This window comes from Phragmites australis, chromosome 14 (assembly GCF_958298935.1).
Source record: "Phragmites australis chromosome 14, lpPhrAust1.1, whole genome shotgun sequence".
NCBI classification, from domain to species: domain Eukaryota; kingdom Viridiplantae; phylum Streptophyta; class Magnoliopsida; order Poales; family Poaceae; genus Phragmites; species Phragmites australis.
In genome coordinates, this window is record NC_084934.1 from 4,812,271 (window position 1) to 4,829,050 (window position 16,780).

Below are 16,780 nucleotides of genomic sequence, written 5' to 3' on the forward strand. Positions count from 1 at the left end.
ATATATATATATATATATATATATATATATATATATATATATATATACATCTTATATATTAGTATTCTCCATAAATATTATGGGCTGCTGGCTCTTTGGAATCCACTACTTGAGCCACCAAGTTCGCTATTAATGTTGGAAATACACCTCCATTTGAAGAAATCGAGCTACGGGTATTAACAAGTCATAATGCTGGTTGTGAAATGGAATGTTTGGGTTTTTTTTTTTCAAACTCACAGGAGAGTTGCAAATAGTTATATGAAGATAGGAAAAAACATTCGGGTATGTCGTTGTACTAACAGCCGGGTTAGTATTTTGTTACACATGATCGAACATGCTCCACGCCCATCCCCTTAATGCTGTGTCCAGACATCTGCTTCTTGTGCTTCCATGCACCCTGGGGCCTCCTATCATCACCCCCCTGGATGGAGAGGCGACGAATCCTATCATAGGACATAGTTGCATACTGCCCTCCTAGCAGGCTGACAAAGTTAGACTCCAACGACTTGAAGACCATGACCTCAAGAAGCATGTCGTGCACCCGGCACGACTCCTCAAGAAGTATTTCATGCACCTTCCAATAAGAGTTTCTGAAACCAACTCTTGACTCAATCATGTTCCTACTCACCAGCTCATCCAAGTAGGATACTGCAACCTCCATTAGGGTCAAGCCTCGCTTCTCCAGAACCAATCCTTCGGCGATCCATCTGCACAAGAGCCGATATTTGTCGACCTCGTAATCCTCCGGGAAGATGCTAAGGTACATCATGCAACCCTTGAGGTGATGAGGCAGGTGGTTGTAGCTAAGCGTCAGTATCTGCCTCATCCCCTCAAGGGTAGCGTTGCTCTGCATCTGAGAACCAATTGATTTGGTAATTGTTTCCCACTTATATTTGTTTTCTGATGAACTGTAGCCCGCCAGAACGCTAGCAATGCTAACAATGGCCAATGGTAGCCCACCACATTTCTTGAGAATACTGTCCATTACAGATTTGAGATCCTCGGGGCAAGATGCACTCTCGGAGCCAAATGCTCTACTGAGGAACAACTTCTTGGAATCTTCGAGCTCAAGGGGTTTCATAGCATGGACGTAAGATACACTACTAGAAATGCATGCTTTAGCCACAGCCTCTATCCTAGTGGTCACTATGATTCTGCTGTCACACTTGTTCCCTGGCAACATTGATTGGATTGCCTCCCATGCTCGAATGGTCCACACATCATCGACCACAAAGAGGTACCTGTTTAGTCGTATGTATACCATGGTTAGTTGAATTGAGAGCACTAATTTAACAAATAAAATTGAGCTATGATGCTAGTTTTAGCCTACCTGCTTTCGTCAATTCTCATGCATGTTAAATTTTGATTTAGATATCAGTAGCATTATCATGATCATCAATACTTTAGAAATGCTCATGACTTTATATGTACTGTAGGCTTATGTCAATTATGAAATCAAAATACTGGTTAATTGTGGAATTCATTTAACCGGAATATCGCTTAATTCACTTTTCCTATAACGCGTTACATTTTTGGTAACCATATCCATATCCAAAACATCACTTTGTTTGTGACTTGAGGAATATATCATATCTATCTTTGATCTTTCTCAATAACCATAGATTGAACCCGTTGTCTTCAACAAGCCAAACCTGTAACATCCTGCCGGGCCCTTGCTGAATAGAATACATTTAATTAGCAAGTTGTTTTAAGTTTGCTGATACTTGTGATTGTACTGTATAAGTAAGTATGGTTTTATGAGATTTTGAGTGTTGAAAATTTTATGTTTATGGTGAAATTGACAAAAGCAAAGTGGTTTAGCATAATGATATTAATTTTATGTGTATTAGTTGCTATGGTATTACGTGGACTGATGTGAGTAAAATTTAGAGGAACTCTTGCTTGAAATTGATTACCTGTTTTGTTCATATGTAGGTATGTCTTAAGGGCGAACATGTCGGTGACAAGGAGCGGGACTAGCTAGATTTAAGGAGAAACCAAGGTCAGGGCATTTAGAGGTCACCCGGGACGTTCAGGCTAAGAAACAGTGCACATAAAGATAATTACAACATGAGATGTATGTGCGAGATATATGGTTTATGATGTAGAGGATCACATTACGAGGTTGTCAGTGACACAGGAACCAGAGGTCCCCGAGTCCCAAAGCCAGATCAGCAGTTTACCATGTGGCGCCCTCCCACGGGGATCATCTCCACGAGGTACAAGAAGACTAAGTCCCGGGAGAGGGTACTCGGGGCCATGAACAGTGCTCCCCGAGTACCCGAGCTCCCAGATGACCCGAGAAGGCCAAGTGCCAGGAAGAGAGTGCTCGGGGCCGTGAACAGTGACCCTCGAGCACTCAAGTCCCTCGACGACCAGAAAAGCCAAGTACCGGGAAGGGGGTGCTCGGGGCCGTGAATAGTGACCCCGAGCACCCGAGTCCCCCGAGGACCAAAGGGAAGTCAGTTTCGGGAGAGAGTGCTCGGGGCTGTGAACAGTGGCCCCCGAGCACTCGGTTCCCCGAGGACCAAGAAAGGGCATATCCGGGAGAGAGTGCTCAGGGCTGTGAACAGTGACCCCCGAGCACTCGGTTCCCCGACGGCCTCAGAAGTCTTTCGCCGGTGGCCCTCACAAAGGTCCAGCGGTGAGGTGTCAACCAGTGAAAGGCCCAATGCCACATTTAAGAGGGCGCGTGGCCTGTCACTTCCAACTGCTCCTGCCATACTCGTTGTCAGCCCCTACCACGGTCTGGAAGGGAGGCGTGGGGACATCTAATGCACGGGTCCCATCGTGGGACATTCGACGCGCTTCGGGATAACATCGCGAAGCCCAAGGTGCCCCGCCTGCCACCCTGCTGTGTCAGGTATACAAGACCGAGCGGGCACGCCGGACTGTTTAGTGGCTGCCCGGTGGGCCCTCTCCGCAGTGCCCGTTGCAGAACGGCATGATGAGGAACAAGACCGGACGGGGGTGCGTTTTCAACCCTCTCCGTCACTTCGTGCAGCAGCCCATGATGGTTGCTTTCCATTTATGGCACCTTAGAACTCGCACCCTCCCTTTCTGGGCACACTACCGCCCGACGAGTATTTAAGGCGGGGCGGGCTCCTCGGAGAAAGGAGGTTAAGGACAGCAAGCCGAGGAAGAAGACAGAGGTCCAGTACAAGCACAAAAGCTCAGATCACTGAAGAACAAGGAGCCCGAGGCTCTAGACTAGACAAATATTCTTGTAACCAGTAACATCTCTGAGAGACATTCTCAGAGCACTGATAGCATACACACAGGAGTAGGGTGTTACGCTCAGTACGGCCCGAACCTGTCTAAAAGACCTCCTGTTCATTTACTACTTCTACATCCGATCATTCCATTCCACCTACATTGCATTTATGCCCATTTATTTCACCCGCAAAACAGATTCAGAATCATCCCCCGACCGAATCTCAAAGGGGGTCCCTCCGGATCCCTGCTTGAGGAGTTTACCCTCCGACAGAGGTGTATGACATGAATATGTATTCCATGGAGCATGCAATGGATTGTGTGTTATGAAATAAAGGAAAAGGAAAAAAGAAGGCCAAAGTATGGGCGTTGCATTGCATGTACTGGAAGACTTGATCTTGTATACGTGCAATGTGCATGGGACCTGTAGCCCGGTTGGGTGGTGTTCTGTCACCATATGTTGTCATATCACGAAGTCTACGTGAGTCCAAGGAATTGGAATTTTTTTACTTATATGTTTTTATTCATGAAACTTTCAAATATACGTGCTCATTTTAAAAATTAACAAAAATCTACTTCTATCACCATTGAACAGGCGATAAATACCTATCGCCCCTTCAGTGGGGACAGAGAAAATGGCACCCTCTGATTGGGCGATCAGAGGGCGACAACTTGCCATGGTTGCATCCACACTGGATGCCATGAGGTGTAACCATTGAATGAGCAACAACGGTCACATCCAGCCACCTGTGCCTGATAGAGATATATAATTAATATTATATATTTCATATATTCTGTATACTCGAAGTGGGATATATGAGGATTGTCTATATCTTACTCAATATGGAGCTAATCGTAGCTGTCATGGAGTAAGGTATGGAGATAACAACATAGGGAAATTAATCATGCCGAATAGGGATGGTATCTTCTAATTGGTAAGGAATCATAGATATTCGGGATTTCAACAAACCAATTAGATTACGCTCGGAGGAGTTCGAGTAGGTTACGCTCGAGTTCGCTGACTATATAAGACAGGGAGAGGGGTATGTCCAGAACAGAGAACAACGAATAGGATCTCATCTCATACCACCTCAACCGAAGACAAGCAACTCGCGCCTTTAGATCTATGAAGCCATGAGACTCTCCAAGACTAGTCACGTAGAAGACCAATACTCATTGAAGATCCACGACAGAAACAACCCCTAGTTGACTAGATTTTAAGGCTTAGACACAGCCAAATTCACCTAGTTCTTAGACCTAGACACCCCTATATTTCATCATTGTACTTCGTGATACAAGAATAATCAAGGCAAGACAGAACGTAAGGCTATTACCTAATTCAGGGGCCTAAACCAGTATAAACTCTGTGTCTCTATTTTGGTATACTTCTGATAGGCTACATAGGTATCCCTATTTTCCATGTCATAAACACAAGACATTCATGTACAAATTCTTGACAACACCGGCATGGAGCCCATAGAAAAGATGTCATCCTTTCAACGGACAACAACCTTTTGGCTATAAATGCTGCACCCGGTCTCCACCGAGCACTGTGCTCATTTGCTTCCCACCATCGCCCAAGCAAGAGAGGAGAGGAAGAGCGGCGAAGCCCTGCCGGATTTCATCTACGTTGGTGGTATGGATCCCAATCTTGGTATTTGTTTTACAAACTACTTAAGTTAGCCATCAGATCTAGTTTGGATATTGGTTAGCCATTAGATTTTAGTTGTTCTGTTATTAGAGAAAGGTTTAGGTTAGCAGATTTGATTTAGGGATAGTTGAACTGTTATTAGATATAGGTTTTTAGAGCAAGGTAGAGTAATTGTTAAACCTAGGATTTGATAATTAGGTTTATTTGGTTGACTATTTAAGTTTACAATATTTGAAGTATGTTTTACAACCTTTATTGAGTGTGAAAACACATATGCTTGCTCCCAGCGGTCGGCCTTCATGGACAGTTGTCCTAGCAAAACCGCTCACGTACTCAGTGGACCACGTGAGAGCACGGGGCCGCAGGGCACCAAGACTTGAAGAGCATAGGGGGATTGTCCCGAAGTGAGGATGCATTTAGGGACTACTTTACCTTTTTTATTTTTAGATTTTATAGGGTAACATACCTTGTGCAAATAGAATTTTAGGGTTCCTTTATTTTCTTATGGAATAAGAAGAATTGTTCCATTCTCTTTTTATTTGGTTTTCCTCAAAGAGTATCATATATTGTGCACATTTTATTCTACTTTGTTCTTATTCTACATCCAGTTCTTTTTTCCCACGACAGAGGACTTGAAGCAACCGTCACATCCAAATAGAAAAATAAATGATGGAGGAGAGTAATAGCGGCCTTGACTTTTCTATTTATTTAGGGAGATCTTACATTACTTCTAATTGTTGTTAAACTACTTTTGTATAGTCGCTTCGTTACTTTTTTGTTACTTTATTATTTTTTTTACTTTTTTGTTACCAGGGTGTCATGAATTCTTGGAGGAACCACCCCCTCAAAGCGTCACACTAGCATGAGAGTTCGTTGTGCTCGTGTTGTAACCAAGCCTAGATGTCGACTTCCTTTGATGTGGAGGCCTTTGGTAGGTGGTTCTTCATGTGTTCCGGAATTGACTATGATTTCATGGTGCGTTACTCTTTCCCAATCTTTTTCATTTGCCAATTTCATATTCTGAACTACACTCCTAATACCACATTTATCAACCACAACATTGTCGCTTCAAGCAATGGATCAATGTGGTGAGGCTACCGTACGATAGGGGTTGGACCAGAGAGGCCGAAACTAAATGGGAGTACAAGATTAGGATGAAGGAAGTATGCTAGAGATAGGAGACACATCGGGAGTGGCAACAAGAACATCAGTAGCGAGAATAAGAACGCAAGAGGCACATAGACCTGTCACCCATTGAAGGGGTGATAGGTATTTATCGCTTGTTGAATGGGCAATATGAGTATATTTCTACGAATATTCAAAATGGACACACTTTTTTTGCAAATTTTGGAAATAAAAAATATAGAAATAAAAAATTCAAAGGGTTGCTTGTTGGCGTGGCCCAACATTAGACAAGCTCACATGGACTGGTTGTCGTCATTGAGGGCCATCAGCAAATAAGCAACCAGGCAGCCCAGGAGGGATGATCACGCGGCCTAGTTGGCGTCGGTAGCCTAGGAGATTGGGCGCGGCAGAGGAAGGTGGCTTCGGCGTGTGTCATAGGAACTACAGGAGCAACCCAGTCGGGTTGGTGGGGTCGGACCAAGCTGGTTGGTCTGATAGGCTGAATTTGAGCCGGAGTGGCATAGTCGATTGCGGGGTGGCTGGCCGGCTGGATATAAAATGAGAGTTTGGACTCCTTAAGGTATCCAAGGAAGTTGACAACCCAATTCGAGAGAGAGATTTTGGAGAGAAAAATAGGGATTTTTGTAAAGACTTTTTTGTGCTTTGTTAGGAATCTTGTGAACACTTTCGGACAATAAGGATGAAGCTTTTCAACATGATGTGTTGATAATCTCCAGGTTTGCAGAGATTAATTATTTTTCCACCATTTGAAATGGTTTTTCTTTTGGGAGTCATATCTTTAGATCCAAATATATGATTGACGTTATTCTTGTTGCATTAGTTTTCAAATTTTATCCACTTTCTGTTGCCAATATTAAAAGTCAATAGAGCTTTCTTTCAAAGTGTTTTAGGCCCCCTTCTAGATAGTTTAGGCTTATGCATAAGCCAACTTAAGCTTAACTATCCAGATCTGGCCATAGAATCATGGTGCCTCACCTGCTCGTGAAGCCACGAGGCCACCACAAGTCACTGGGCCAGCGCGGGGCTGGGTGGCATGGGGAGGGGAGGGGCAGGTTGGGCTGGGGACGGGGATAGGAGTGCTAGAGCGGGGAAGGGTGGGATGACGTGAGACCGGGCGGATAGGGGAGGGGGAGGGGAAGGGGTGGGAGGTTTTTTTTCTGGTTTATATACCAGTGGCAATTGTTTTGTAAATGTGACAATGTCCTATCGATATTTTGGTCAGGAGGTGAGGTGGGAATGATATAAAGCTTGGGAAGCCTCATTTTTGAAGCCTTTTGCTACAAACGGGTGTAGCAAAAATATCCCTATTAGACCATATTTGTGATTTTGGTGATTAATGACAACACAGTCAATAGGACTAATATGTTTGTCAAGAATATATGTTAGTAGGTATCATGGATGCAATACATGAAAAAATCATCAAAGCTGGGATAAAATTTGATTGAATTGGAGAAGTCCCATGGAAAATGACTACACCAGATAGTCCGGTGATACCAAAGGTACACACACCGAAGCATTTTTTTCAGAAGGGTGAAAAACTGAGGTACAATCAGTTTGGTCTCACTGGAAGGTCTGGTGCTTAGGAATTTACACACACCAGAATGTTTTCACTCAGAGGAGGAAAGAAAAAATGATTTCATCGGATAGTCTGATGATCTATGTGTTCTACACACCAAAGCATTTAACAGAAGCTTTGCATTTGTCGAAGACTGAAGATCAATACACCGGAAGGTTCGGTAAGACAGTACACACCGGAGTGTTTTCCAGAACTCAAAGAAGATGAAGCTATACATACTGGAAGGTCTGGTGATCAGAAGATCAATACACCGGATAGTTGAACAGTGAAGAAGTTGGCTTGATCAGGCTCAAGTATACACATCGGATAGTCCGGTGATGGAGATGAAGTATATACCTGATAATCCAATGTTCAGAAGTGGTTCTGAGTAGGTTCTAACGGCTAGTTTCGGAGGTTGTACACATCGGATGGTCCGGTGCTTATACTACTCTTATCACCGGATCATCCGGTGTTCACAAGAAAGTTGAGCCATTGGAGCAACGTCTAGTTGGCGAGTTTGAGGCTATAAATACCCACCCACTTGGCCATTTGAAGGTGTTGGAGTCCAGAGAATCCCATGTACACTTGAGAAAACATCCAAGCCACCAAACTGTTTAAAGTGTTCATTCAAGGCACTTAAGCACACCATTAGATAATGATTAGTGCTTATAGACCTAGAGAGAAGTGTTACTAGGTGCTGCAACCTAGAGAGTAGATCAAAGAGTGATCCAACCATGTACCGAGAGGTACGCTGGCGCCTTGTAGTCTTGATGATTCACCAGTAACTTGTTGACTCTTAGACTTGGTGTGGAGCGGCAGCAAGAAGATTGTGCTGGGACATGGAGGCTCTTGTTTTTATGACTAAAGCTCAGAAGTGAAGATGGCGTACAAGTGACCAGAAGAGAGATTAGTGGTGAGACCTCAAATTGGTGGCTTGGTGGCTCATCATGTTTGAGGCCTTGTCTTGGTGACTTGGTAGCTCAAGAGCCATGACCGGAAGAGATTTGGCGACCAAGAGCATATTCTTTGTGGAGCTCCAACATGGACTAGGGGTGGCTTGTGTGCCACCGATACCACAGGATAAAAATCCCTTGTGTCGAGTTTGTCTCTGTACCTTATTTATGTTTTCGCATTTACTTATTTGTAAATCACCTTGCTAGAGTACGTTGCAATCCTCTTGAGCGATAGAGTAAACACACTAGATAAATCTAGAGTATATTTAGATAGAAATTAAGATAGGTTTATCTTGTGAAGTTTTTGAAGACATTAGTTTTTAAGTGTCCTAATTTACTTCCCCCCTTAAGACATCACCGTTCCTCACAACAGAAATAGAGATGGGCTTATGGCTTCCTGGGACCATAAGCTATGCCTTCTAGACAGCTCATGGCTTCCTAGGTTCATAATCTAGGCCATAAGCTATCTAGAAGAAGGCCTTTATAAGTTTAAAAACATGGTGAATTTATGTAGGATGAATTTTTAATCATGAATATTTTTTTTTTGGTTTCCATAATAATTCATCCCCTTTGATTGTCTAGTTTGTGATAGTAAAAGTATATCTACTATTTATAAGGTTTTGCATTATTTCTTTGATCAAATTCAACTTCTATTATTATTTTTTAGTGTACTTGACTTGAGAACCCCCTCCGTGTCCCTTCCAGCGGTGATGCGAGGGGCAACCAAACCTCCACCTAACCACCTCGTGCTATTGACCATAGCAGACCGTCGTTGTCGTCATTGGCCAGCAGCGGATCCAAAGCTGTCCATCGTGTCTCTACTTCCCCACTCATCCCCTTCCCTCACTCCCTTACTTTCCCATCCCAATCTGGTTATGGTCGGGGAAGATGGCCGCACCCGGTGTGATGGCAGATGCGGTGATGAATGATCTACTCTAGCACAACCTAGATCTTTGTGGCGATGGTCAAAGTTTGACAAGATTTGTGGTGGATCGACGTGCACCATCACGAGGGTAGTTGCACATCACCTCGCTGCTACACACCATGTCCCCCCTGGTTGCCTTCGGCCTTGTGTGGTCGGCGACATCCAGGGAGGGTTTGACACCCACTATCACCTTTGGGATGCTAATGCTTTGCTCCAAGGGCAATGCCATCCATGGTCCCCCTCTCGTAGTTAAACCTATTTCTCAGTTTGGGTCTCCTTTCCCGCTTGTGGGCAGATCAGCCTTTGCTAGCTTGATCCGACCTAGAGAGGTGTGACCTTGGTTGATGGTACATGGCTCCTTTCTAGGCTCATGGGGTCCTGTTAGAGACTATGCAGCAAAAGCTCCACCCCTAGTGCATTGGGAGATACTCAACCTTCATATAGTCTAGTAGGGCTGACTGGTGTGCTTTGTGGCTCATGCTAGATTCTGTGCAGCGAAAGCGTCATGCTCGTGGGAAGGTGCTCCACTTCCCCACGGCCTGGCCAGATTTGTGGTGTCTCCTAAATCCCTGCAGTACAAATGGTACATATCTGAGTTGCCGGTGGTCTACAATGAGAGCGTCGTAGTCCGTGTGTGGGGAGGATGTCCACCTCCACACGGCCTGATGATGTCCCCTGTTGCCTCCAGACTGTTGGAGCCACTCCCTCTGTTTACTTTTACTTGTCACTCTCTTTTTACTATAGCAAATTTGATCGTGCATTATTGACTCTGCTGTGTCTTTTCATATATGCATCCATAGAGATTGATTCACCACTTATAATTCTGTTCAAGGTGCTGATTCTATTAGGCTGGGTGATGACATTGCACGTCCAATTGATGAAATTGGATCTATTATGATAAAAATGCATGATGGCACTGTTGGAACCTTGACAGTTGTGAGACACGTTCCAGGCATGACTAGGAACCTTATTTCTTTGAGTTCCCTTGATAATAAAGGGTGTGGGTCCGGTGGATATGATGTTTTGAAGGTGAAAAAAGATTCTCTTATTATAATGAAAGGTGATTTGTGATCTGCTAATTTATATCATCTTCGAGGCACTTCAATTACAGGTGATGCCGTTGTAAGTTCACATACATTATAATATTATGATGCTACAAATATTTGGCTTATACGTCTTGGGTATATGAGTGAACTTGGTTTGTTAAAATTGAACAAGAGAGGATTTCTTGATGGACATAGCATCGGCAAGCTGAAATTTTGTGAGTATTATGTCTTTGCAAGCATAAGGGAGTGAAATTCAACACTTTAGTTCATACAACAAAATATATTCTTGATTATGTGCATTCTGATTTATGAGAACCATATTGTAGGCCTTCACTAGGTGGTTCTTATTATATGTTGACTATTATTGATGATTACTCAAGGAGAGTTTAGCCTTATTTCTTGAAGCATTTTCAATATTCAAAGAGTGGAATGTTATGGTTGAAAGACAAACTGAAAAGAATGTAAAGAAGCTTTGCACTAATAATGGGATGTAATTATGTTCTCATGAATTTGATTCATATTATAAGTCTAAAGACATTGTGAGACACTACACTATTCCTCATATTTTACAAAAAAAAAATAGTGTAGCTGAGCGTATGAACTAAACTATCATTTTGAGGGCCTGTTGCATGTTATCTAATATAGGTTTGCATAGATATTTTTTGGCTAAAGCTGCTTTCACTTCTTGCTATCTTATTAATCACTCGCCTAATATTGGTATTAATAAGAAAACTCCAATTGAGGTATGGTCTGATTCCCAGGCTAATTATTCAGAATTGAGAGTTTTTGATTGTCCTACTTATGTTCACATTGATAATGGTAAATTGGAGCCTAGAGGTGGTAAGTTCATCTTTCTTGATTACAAATCTGGTGTTAAAGGTTATAAATTATGGAATCTTGCAATATAAAATGTGGTGATTAACAAAAATATTGTATTTAATGAATCTTCTATGTTGTCTAATGCTCCTATTCTGAGTTAGCAGAGTTTTAGCATGCAGGTAGAACATTTTATTAATGCAGAATATACACTAGATGCTACTATCTAAAATTTATTTATTGATCATGATTCATCTAGAGTTCCATCCCCTTCTCCTATTGTGCAACCTACACAATAGTATATTGCAGTAGATAGCCCTAGAAGGCAAATCAATCCTCTCAAGAGGTTAATTAAATAGTGTAATATTATTGCTTATGCTTTGAGTTATGCAAAAGAGGTTGAAGGTAATGCAGAACCTTCTAATTGTAATGAGGCTATTATTTCTTCTGATTGTAATAATTGGCTGACTTCTATGCTAGATGAGATGGAGTCATTTGAAAAGAATGGTACTTAGGATTTAGTTAAATTACCAAAAGAGAATAAGCATGTTTGTTGTAAATGAATTTTTAAAAGGAGGGTATGTCTCCTAGTGAACCAACAAGGTATGAAACAAGGTTGGTTGATAAAGTTAAAAGCTAGATGTCTTCTTCCTTGTTATGAAGCATAGTTCTATTCGTAATTTACTTAGTATTGTTGTTATGTATGACTATGAACGTGAGTAATTAGATGTTAAAACTCTATTCTTACATAGGGAGTTAGATAAAGATATTTATATGGACCAACCAGAAGATTTTATTGTTCTCAGAAAAGAAGACATTGTTTGTAAATTGAAGAAATATCTTTATAGCTTGAAACAATCCCCGAGATAGTGGTACAAGTGGTTTGACTCCTTTATGCTCTCTAATGGTTTTAAGCGTTTTGATTATGATAGTTGTGTCTATTTGAAGACTGTTAATAATTCAACTATTTCTTTGATTTTCTATGTCGATGATATGTTGATTGCTGCAAAACATAAATTAGAAATAGCCAAACTGAAATCATAGTTGAGTAAAGAATTTGAGATTAAAGAAAATTCTTGGCATGAAAATCATTAGAGATATGAAAGCTGGTAAGTTATACTTTAGTCAGCAATGCCATATTAAGAAGATCCTTTGTCGTATCAATATGCATGATGCAAAATAAGAGAGTACTCCATTAATTGTGCATTTTAAGTTATCTTCAGCTTTATGTCCTGAGTCAGATTATGATATTGAGTATATGTCTAGAGTTTAATATTCAAGTGTAGTAGATTCACTTATGTATGTCATGCTTTGTTCTCGTCCTGATTTATCTCATGCATTAAGTGTTGTCAATAAATACATAGCTAATCTAGGCAAAGAACATTAGAAAATTGTTTAGTAGATTTTTATATATCTGTATGGTGCTTCTAATATTTTTTTTACAGTTTGAAAAATCTAGAGATGAATTTGTTGGTTATGTTAACTCAAATTATGCTGGTGATTTGAACAAGAGGAGATCTCTTACATGTTATATTTTCACTATTAGTGGTTATGGTGTTAATTGGAAAGTTTTTTTAACTAGTGAAGCTTTATATATGGCTATTTCTGAAGCGTGCAAAGAAGTTATTTGGTTGAGAGATTTGTACACTAAATTTTATGGAGATAATTCTTGCATTAATATATTTTGTGATAATCATACTGCTATTTGTCTTACAAAGAATTAGATATTTCATGAAAGACCAAAGCAGATTGATGTGAGGTGTCATTACATTGTGATGTCATTGCTTAAGGTGACATTAAAGTATGCAAGAGAAGCACTCGTGATAATCCTACTGATATGATATGAAAGCCAATTCCAGCTATTAAACTTGAGCATAGCTCAAATTTAGTTGCTATTACAGTTTAAGTTGTAGAGACTTTTGATGTTGATGATATTTATTATTAAAAGGAGTTATGATTTTTTATTCACTACAAGATAGAATTCGTCTAAATGTAGAATTTATTAGATAGTGATCTGAATTTAGTTGGGTCACACAAAGAACGTCTTCAGCCTATGTTCCGAAATAATCTGTATTAGATTAATCGTTGTTGTCCACCCCCACCCCCACACACATATATATTGTAAGCCGCATAGAAAAAGCAAAAGTTATACCTCTGTATTTATACACATATCCTCATATAGTGAAGATCGCCGATTGACATTTATGATTTTTTCCACAAGAGTTTTTTACATAAAAAATTAAGTCTCGTGTTTGATTTGTCGTGTGATATTTCTATCATCTAAAATAAGTCAACTTTTGCTATCATTGGATTTGCATGAAGATTATTGGGTTTTTGATTGGGTCTTGATCTACGGGACATAAGAATGTGAGCAAACAAACAATTCCTGATGATTATACGCATCTCTGCGAAATTTTAACTAGCTGTACGTACCTTTTGTCCTTGATGATCTCCTTGAGCTGGTCGGCCAGCTGGTGCTCATCCAGGCCGTCGATTTCTCTCAGGGTCCCCTCTTCCTTGACCCCTCTCTCATTCTCCGTTTTGACCTTGACGACCTGCTGAAGCACGCGCTTGAGCAGCGCCTTGAGGTCCCTGCAAGGGTCGAACGCCTGAGACACCGACACCATCGCCTGGCACGGGAACTCCGTCTCCAACCGCCGGCACACCTCCATGGCCAGCGTAGTCTTGCCGAGGCCCCCGAACCCCACTATAAAGAATACCTTGCGCTCGCGCTCTCCGCCCGCCTGCGCCATCAGCCGCTCGACCAGGTTATCCGCCTGGTCCTCGATGCCGACGAGCTGGCATGGGTGGTGGTTAGCAGCAGGGTCGTTGTCTGGGCGGAGCGCATGCCCAGACGCGGACGCCGCCAGTACCGGAGGGGCAGATAAAGAAGGGGAGCGGCGCAGAGCCTCGCGGTCGACGCCGTACCGCGCGTGGCGCTCGCTAATGGCGACGGCGCGGGTGCGGAGGGCGCTGATTTCAGAGGCGAGGCGGCGGCGCTCCAAGAGCGTTCTGAACGGCCTCGACTTGATGCGGAGCATGTACTGGTCGATGCAGTCCTCCGCATCGTAGGCGAGCTCACGCAACTGCTTCATCCATACCCGGACGAAGTGGTCCACGGCGCCGTCCTCGGCCTCGGACTGCATGATGAGCAGGGCATTCATGGTGTCCAGATCGTTTCGCAGCTCAACAACCTCGTTACTGACGCCGCGTAGCTGCCGGTACTCCTCACTCAGCAGCTGCCCAGTGTTGCTCAAGATGATCTGGGCCGCACCCTCCATCCTCTCCCTCCCTCTCTCCCTGTGTGCGCGCGCGCGCGCGCAAATGGCAATCTTTGCCAGTATTTATATTGATATTTCCCGTCTAAAACTTAGTAATACTCCAAGCAGCTGCCTTGTGGCTAGCAGCGCAGTATGAATAATATTAGTTTGGATGAATCGGACATATACTTTCTCTCTATCTCTCTCTTTCCGGAATAGGATATATGCTTTCTCTCTCTCTCTCTCTCTCTTTTCCTAATAGGATATATGCTTTCTCTCTCTGTCTCTCGCTATCTTTCCGCGAATAGGATATATGCTGTCTCTCGCATGCCATGTTCACACAGAAGATTAGCATGCTGGCTAATGTTGAGCTCATCATTTTTTTGGTAAATTGGAACATGGACTAGAATGGTTATGCAAAAATATTATCATGACTAGTAAGGTGGTCTGTGCAAATTACGTGACTACACTTGTTATAATTTATTATTGTAGTATTTTCCGTCCGTATATCTATGGTTCATTGCACAGTCATTCGAAAAGAACACGAATATTTAGTCCTTGTATAACAACCTATTATGCACTTAAGTGTAATTAAGTGCAACGCAGTTTAGAATGTTGCGAGCCAAGTATTTAAAATTTCACTATTAAATTGTCTTACACTGCTATGTTTATAACTCAATCTTCATACTCAGGATCAGATTGCTCAATCACCTAGCTACGTTGTTGACTCATTTATAATTCAACTAGTGAACCCACATGGTTATAAGAGAATTGTACAAATTGTGTCGACGATTGGTGAACCGTCGATCTTATGAATTTGTATAATAGATAAGAAATACTTTCAGTAGACGAATCAAAGGTACACACGGAGGGATTTTAGATACGTTCGGACCTCCATTAGGATAATAGCAATACATCGTGTTTATTTTGTATTGATCTGAACTTGTTACAAGTAGGTGCGTAGCTAGTCTAGATAGATGTATCCTAGTCGGCGACTTCATTGCTCTACTTTTAGCTTGTAGAGAGACTTGTTCTCCTTGTGCGACTTCTAATGACTTGTCCTTCGCAGGGTTCCCAGGCTCTGTATATATAGCGGACGTCGTACATTCTCTGGAATCTTTCTTCCTATTTTTAGAGATAAACTTCTTTGTTTACGAGATATCTTGAGTTCCTACAGGTGGTTTCCTTTTATCCAAGGATCTCCATCCCGGACCCTAAGAATTACGGGAAACACTGGGGTGCCTAGATATGGTAATTATCCAGTAGTCATCATCAAGCCCCCCACCAGTATGTGAAATGAGGATTTGACGAGTCAAGTACTTGGCCAGCAAAGATAAGTATTTTGTCCGAACCACATCATCGAATAAGACTCGGGTTCCCGATTAGGATGATACGTGACCGAGTTCTCTAGGTTCTCAGATAATCTATTCGGGGTTCTGAACGGCTCCGAGTTCTCGGGCGAGTCTTCGAGAAGGTGTTCCATCTGAGTAGAATTTATGATTAGCCTAGAAATATCACCCTATCCTTGCAGAAGTACAAGGGGGATAGACTCATCGCTGTCCAGGATCGGAAGTTGAACCGCTGCAACGGAAGTTTTGCGTGGTGGTGAAGAGATTCCCTGTCTGAAGAAAGTTGTACGAGTATGACGAAGCAATTGTTCCGTCTTCACAACTGCCCTGCACATCGAAAAACACGGCAGGTAAATAGCCACGACGTCTGACTGCCTCTTAGTTTGCATGAGCTAGCCAAAAAGACACGACCTCGACGATCGAGCGTCGCTTGGGCACCCGTGATCCATTATGTGGCTGCGCTCGGAATTAATACTTGGAAGGTGAAGAGATATCGCCTCCTGACCCGTTAGCCAATAAAAAGCCCTCGAGTGCTAGAGCCTGGCTGCACCATACCTGAGTTTGATCATGGAACATCCTCCTTTGCCGAAATACTCCCCTTCTTCTCTGAAGTATTCTCAATCTTCCCCCGAGTACTCTCCCCTCACACCACCATAGTCTCCCACCGAATATGGTTCGGTAGTGGAGGTTGTCAACATCTCCTCCGACAAAGAGGATTAAGAGAAGGCGGCGACCAGCGGCATCCCTGTTAAAGACGGAAAGCCCCCGACATCCTCAGGGTTGTCCCAAGTCCAAGGCGAAGTGAACTGGGACCTTTTGGAGGCAGAAATACTAGAAGAAGACACGGTAACTAAGGTAGAGGAAGA

At 42.5% G+C, this 16,780-nt stretch overlaps 1 protein-coding gene across 1 annotated transcript; it reads right to left on the bottom strand.

The window, feature by feature from the left end:
- Positions 1-292: 292 nt before the first annotated feature.
- LOC133891714 (disease resistance protein Pik-2-like) lies at positions 293-14,760 on the bottom strand. The gene is made up of 2 exons (XM_062332452.1): positions 13,739-14,760; positions 293-1,241 (listed from the first exon to the last, which is right to left on the bottom strand). Exons 1-2 carry the CDS (start codon positions 14,584-14,586, stop codon positions 308-310), a joined length of 1,782 nt encoding a protein of 593 aa, XP_062188436.1. The 5' UTR covers positions 14,587-14,760; the 3' UTR covers positions 293-307.
- Between the last annotated feature and the right edge of the window lie 2,020 nt (positions 14,761-16,780).

Coding starts and splice junctions, on each gene's coding strand:
- LOC133891714 (XM_062332452.1), bottom strand. CDS start 14,586: ATGGAGGGTGCGGCCCAGATCATCTTGAGCAACACTGGGCAGCTGCTG. Junction 1,242..13,738: donor GAGATCATCAAGGACAAAAG/GTACGTACAGCT, acceptor ACGACTAAACAG/GTACCTCTTTGTGGTCGATG.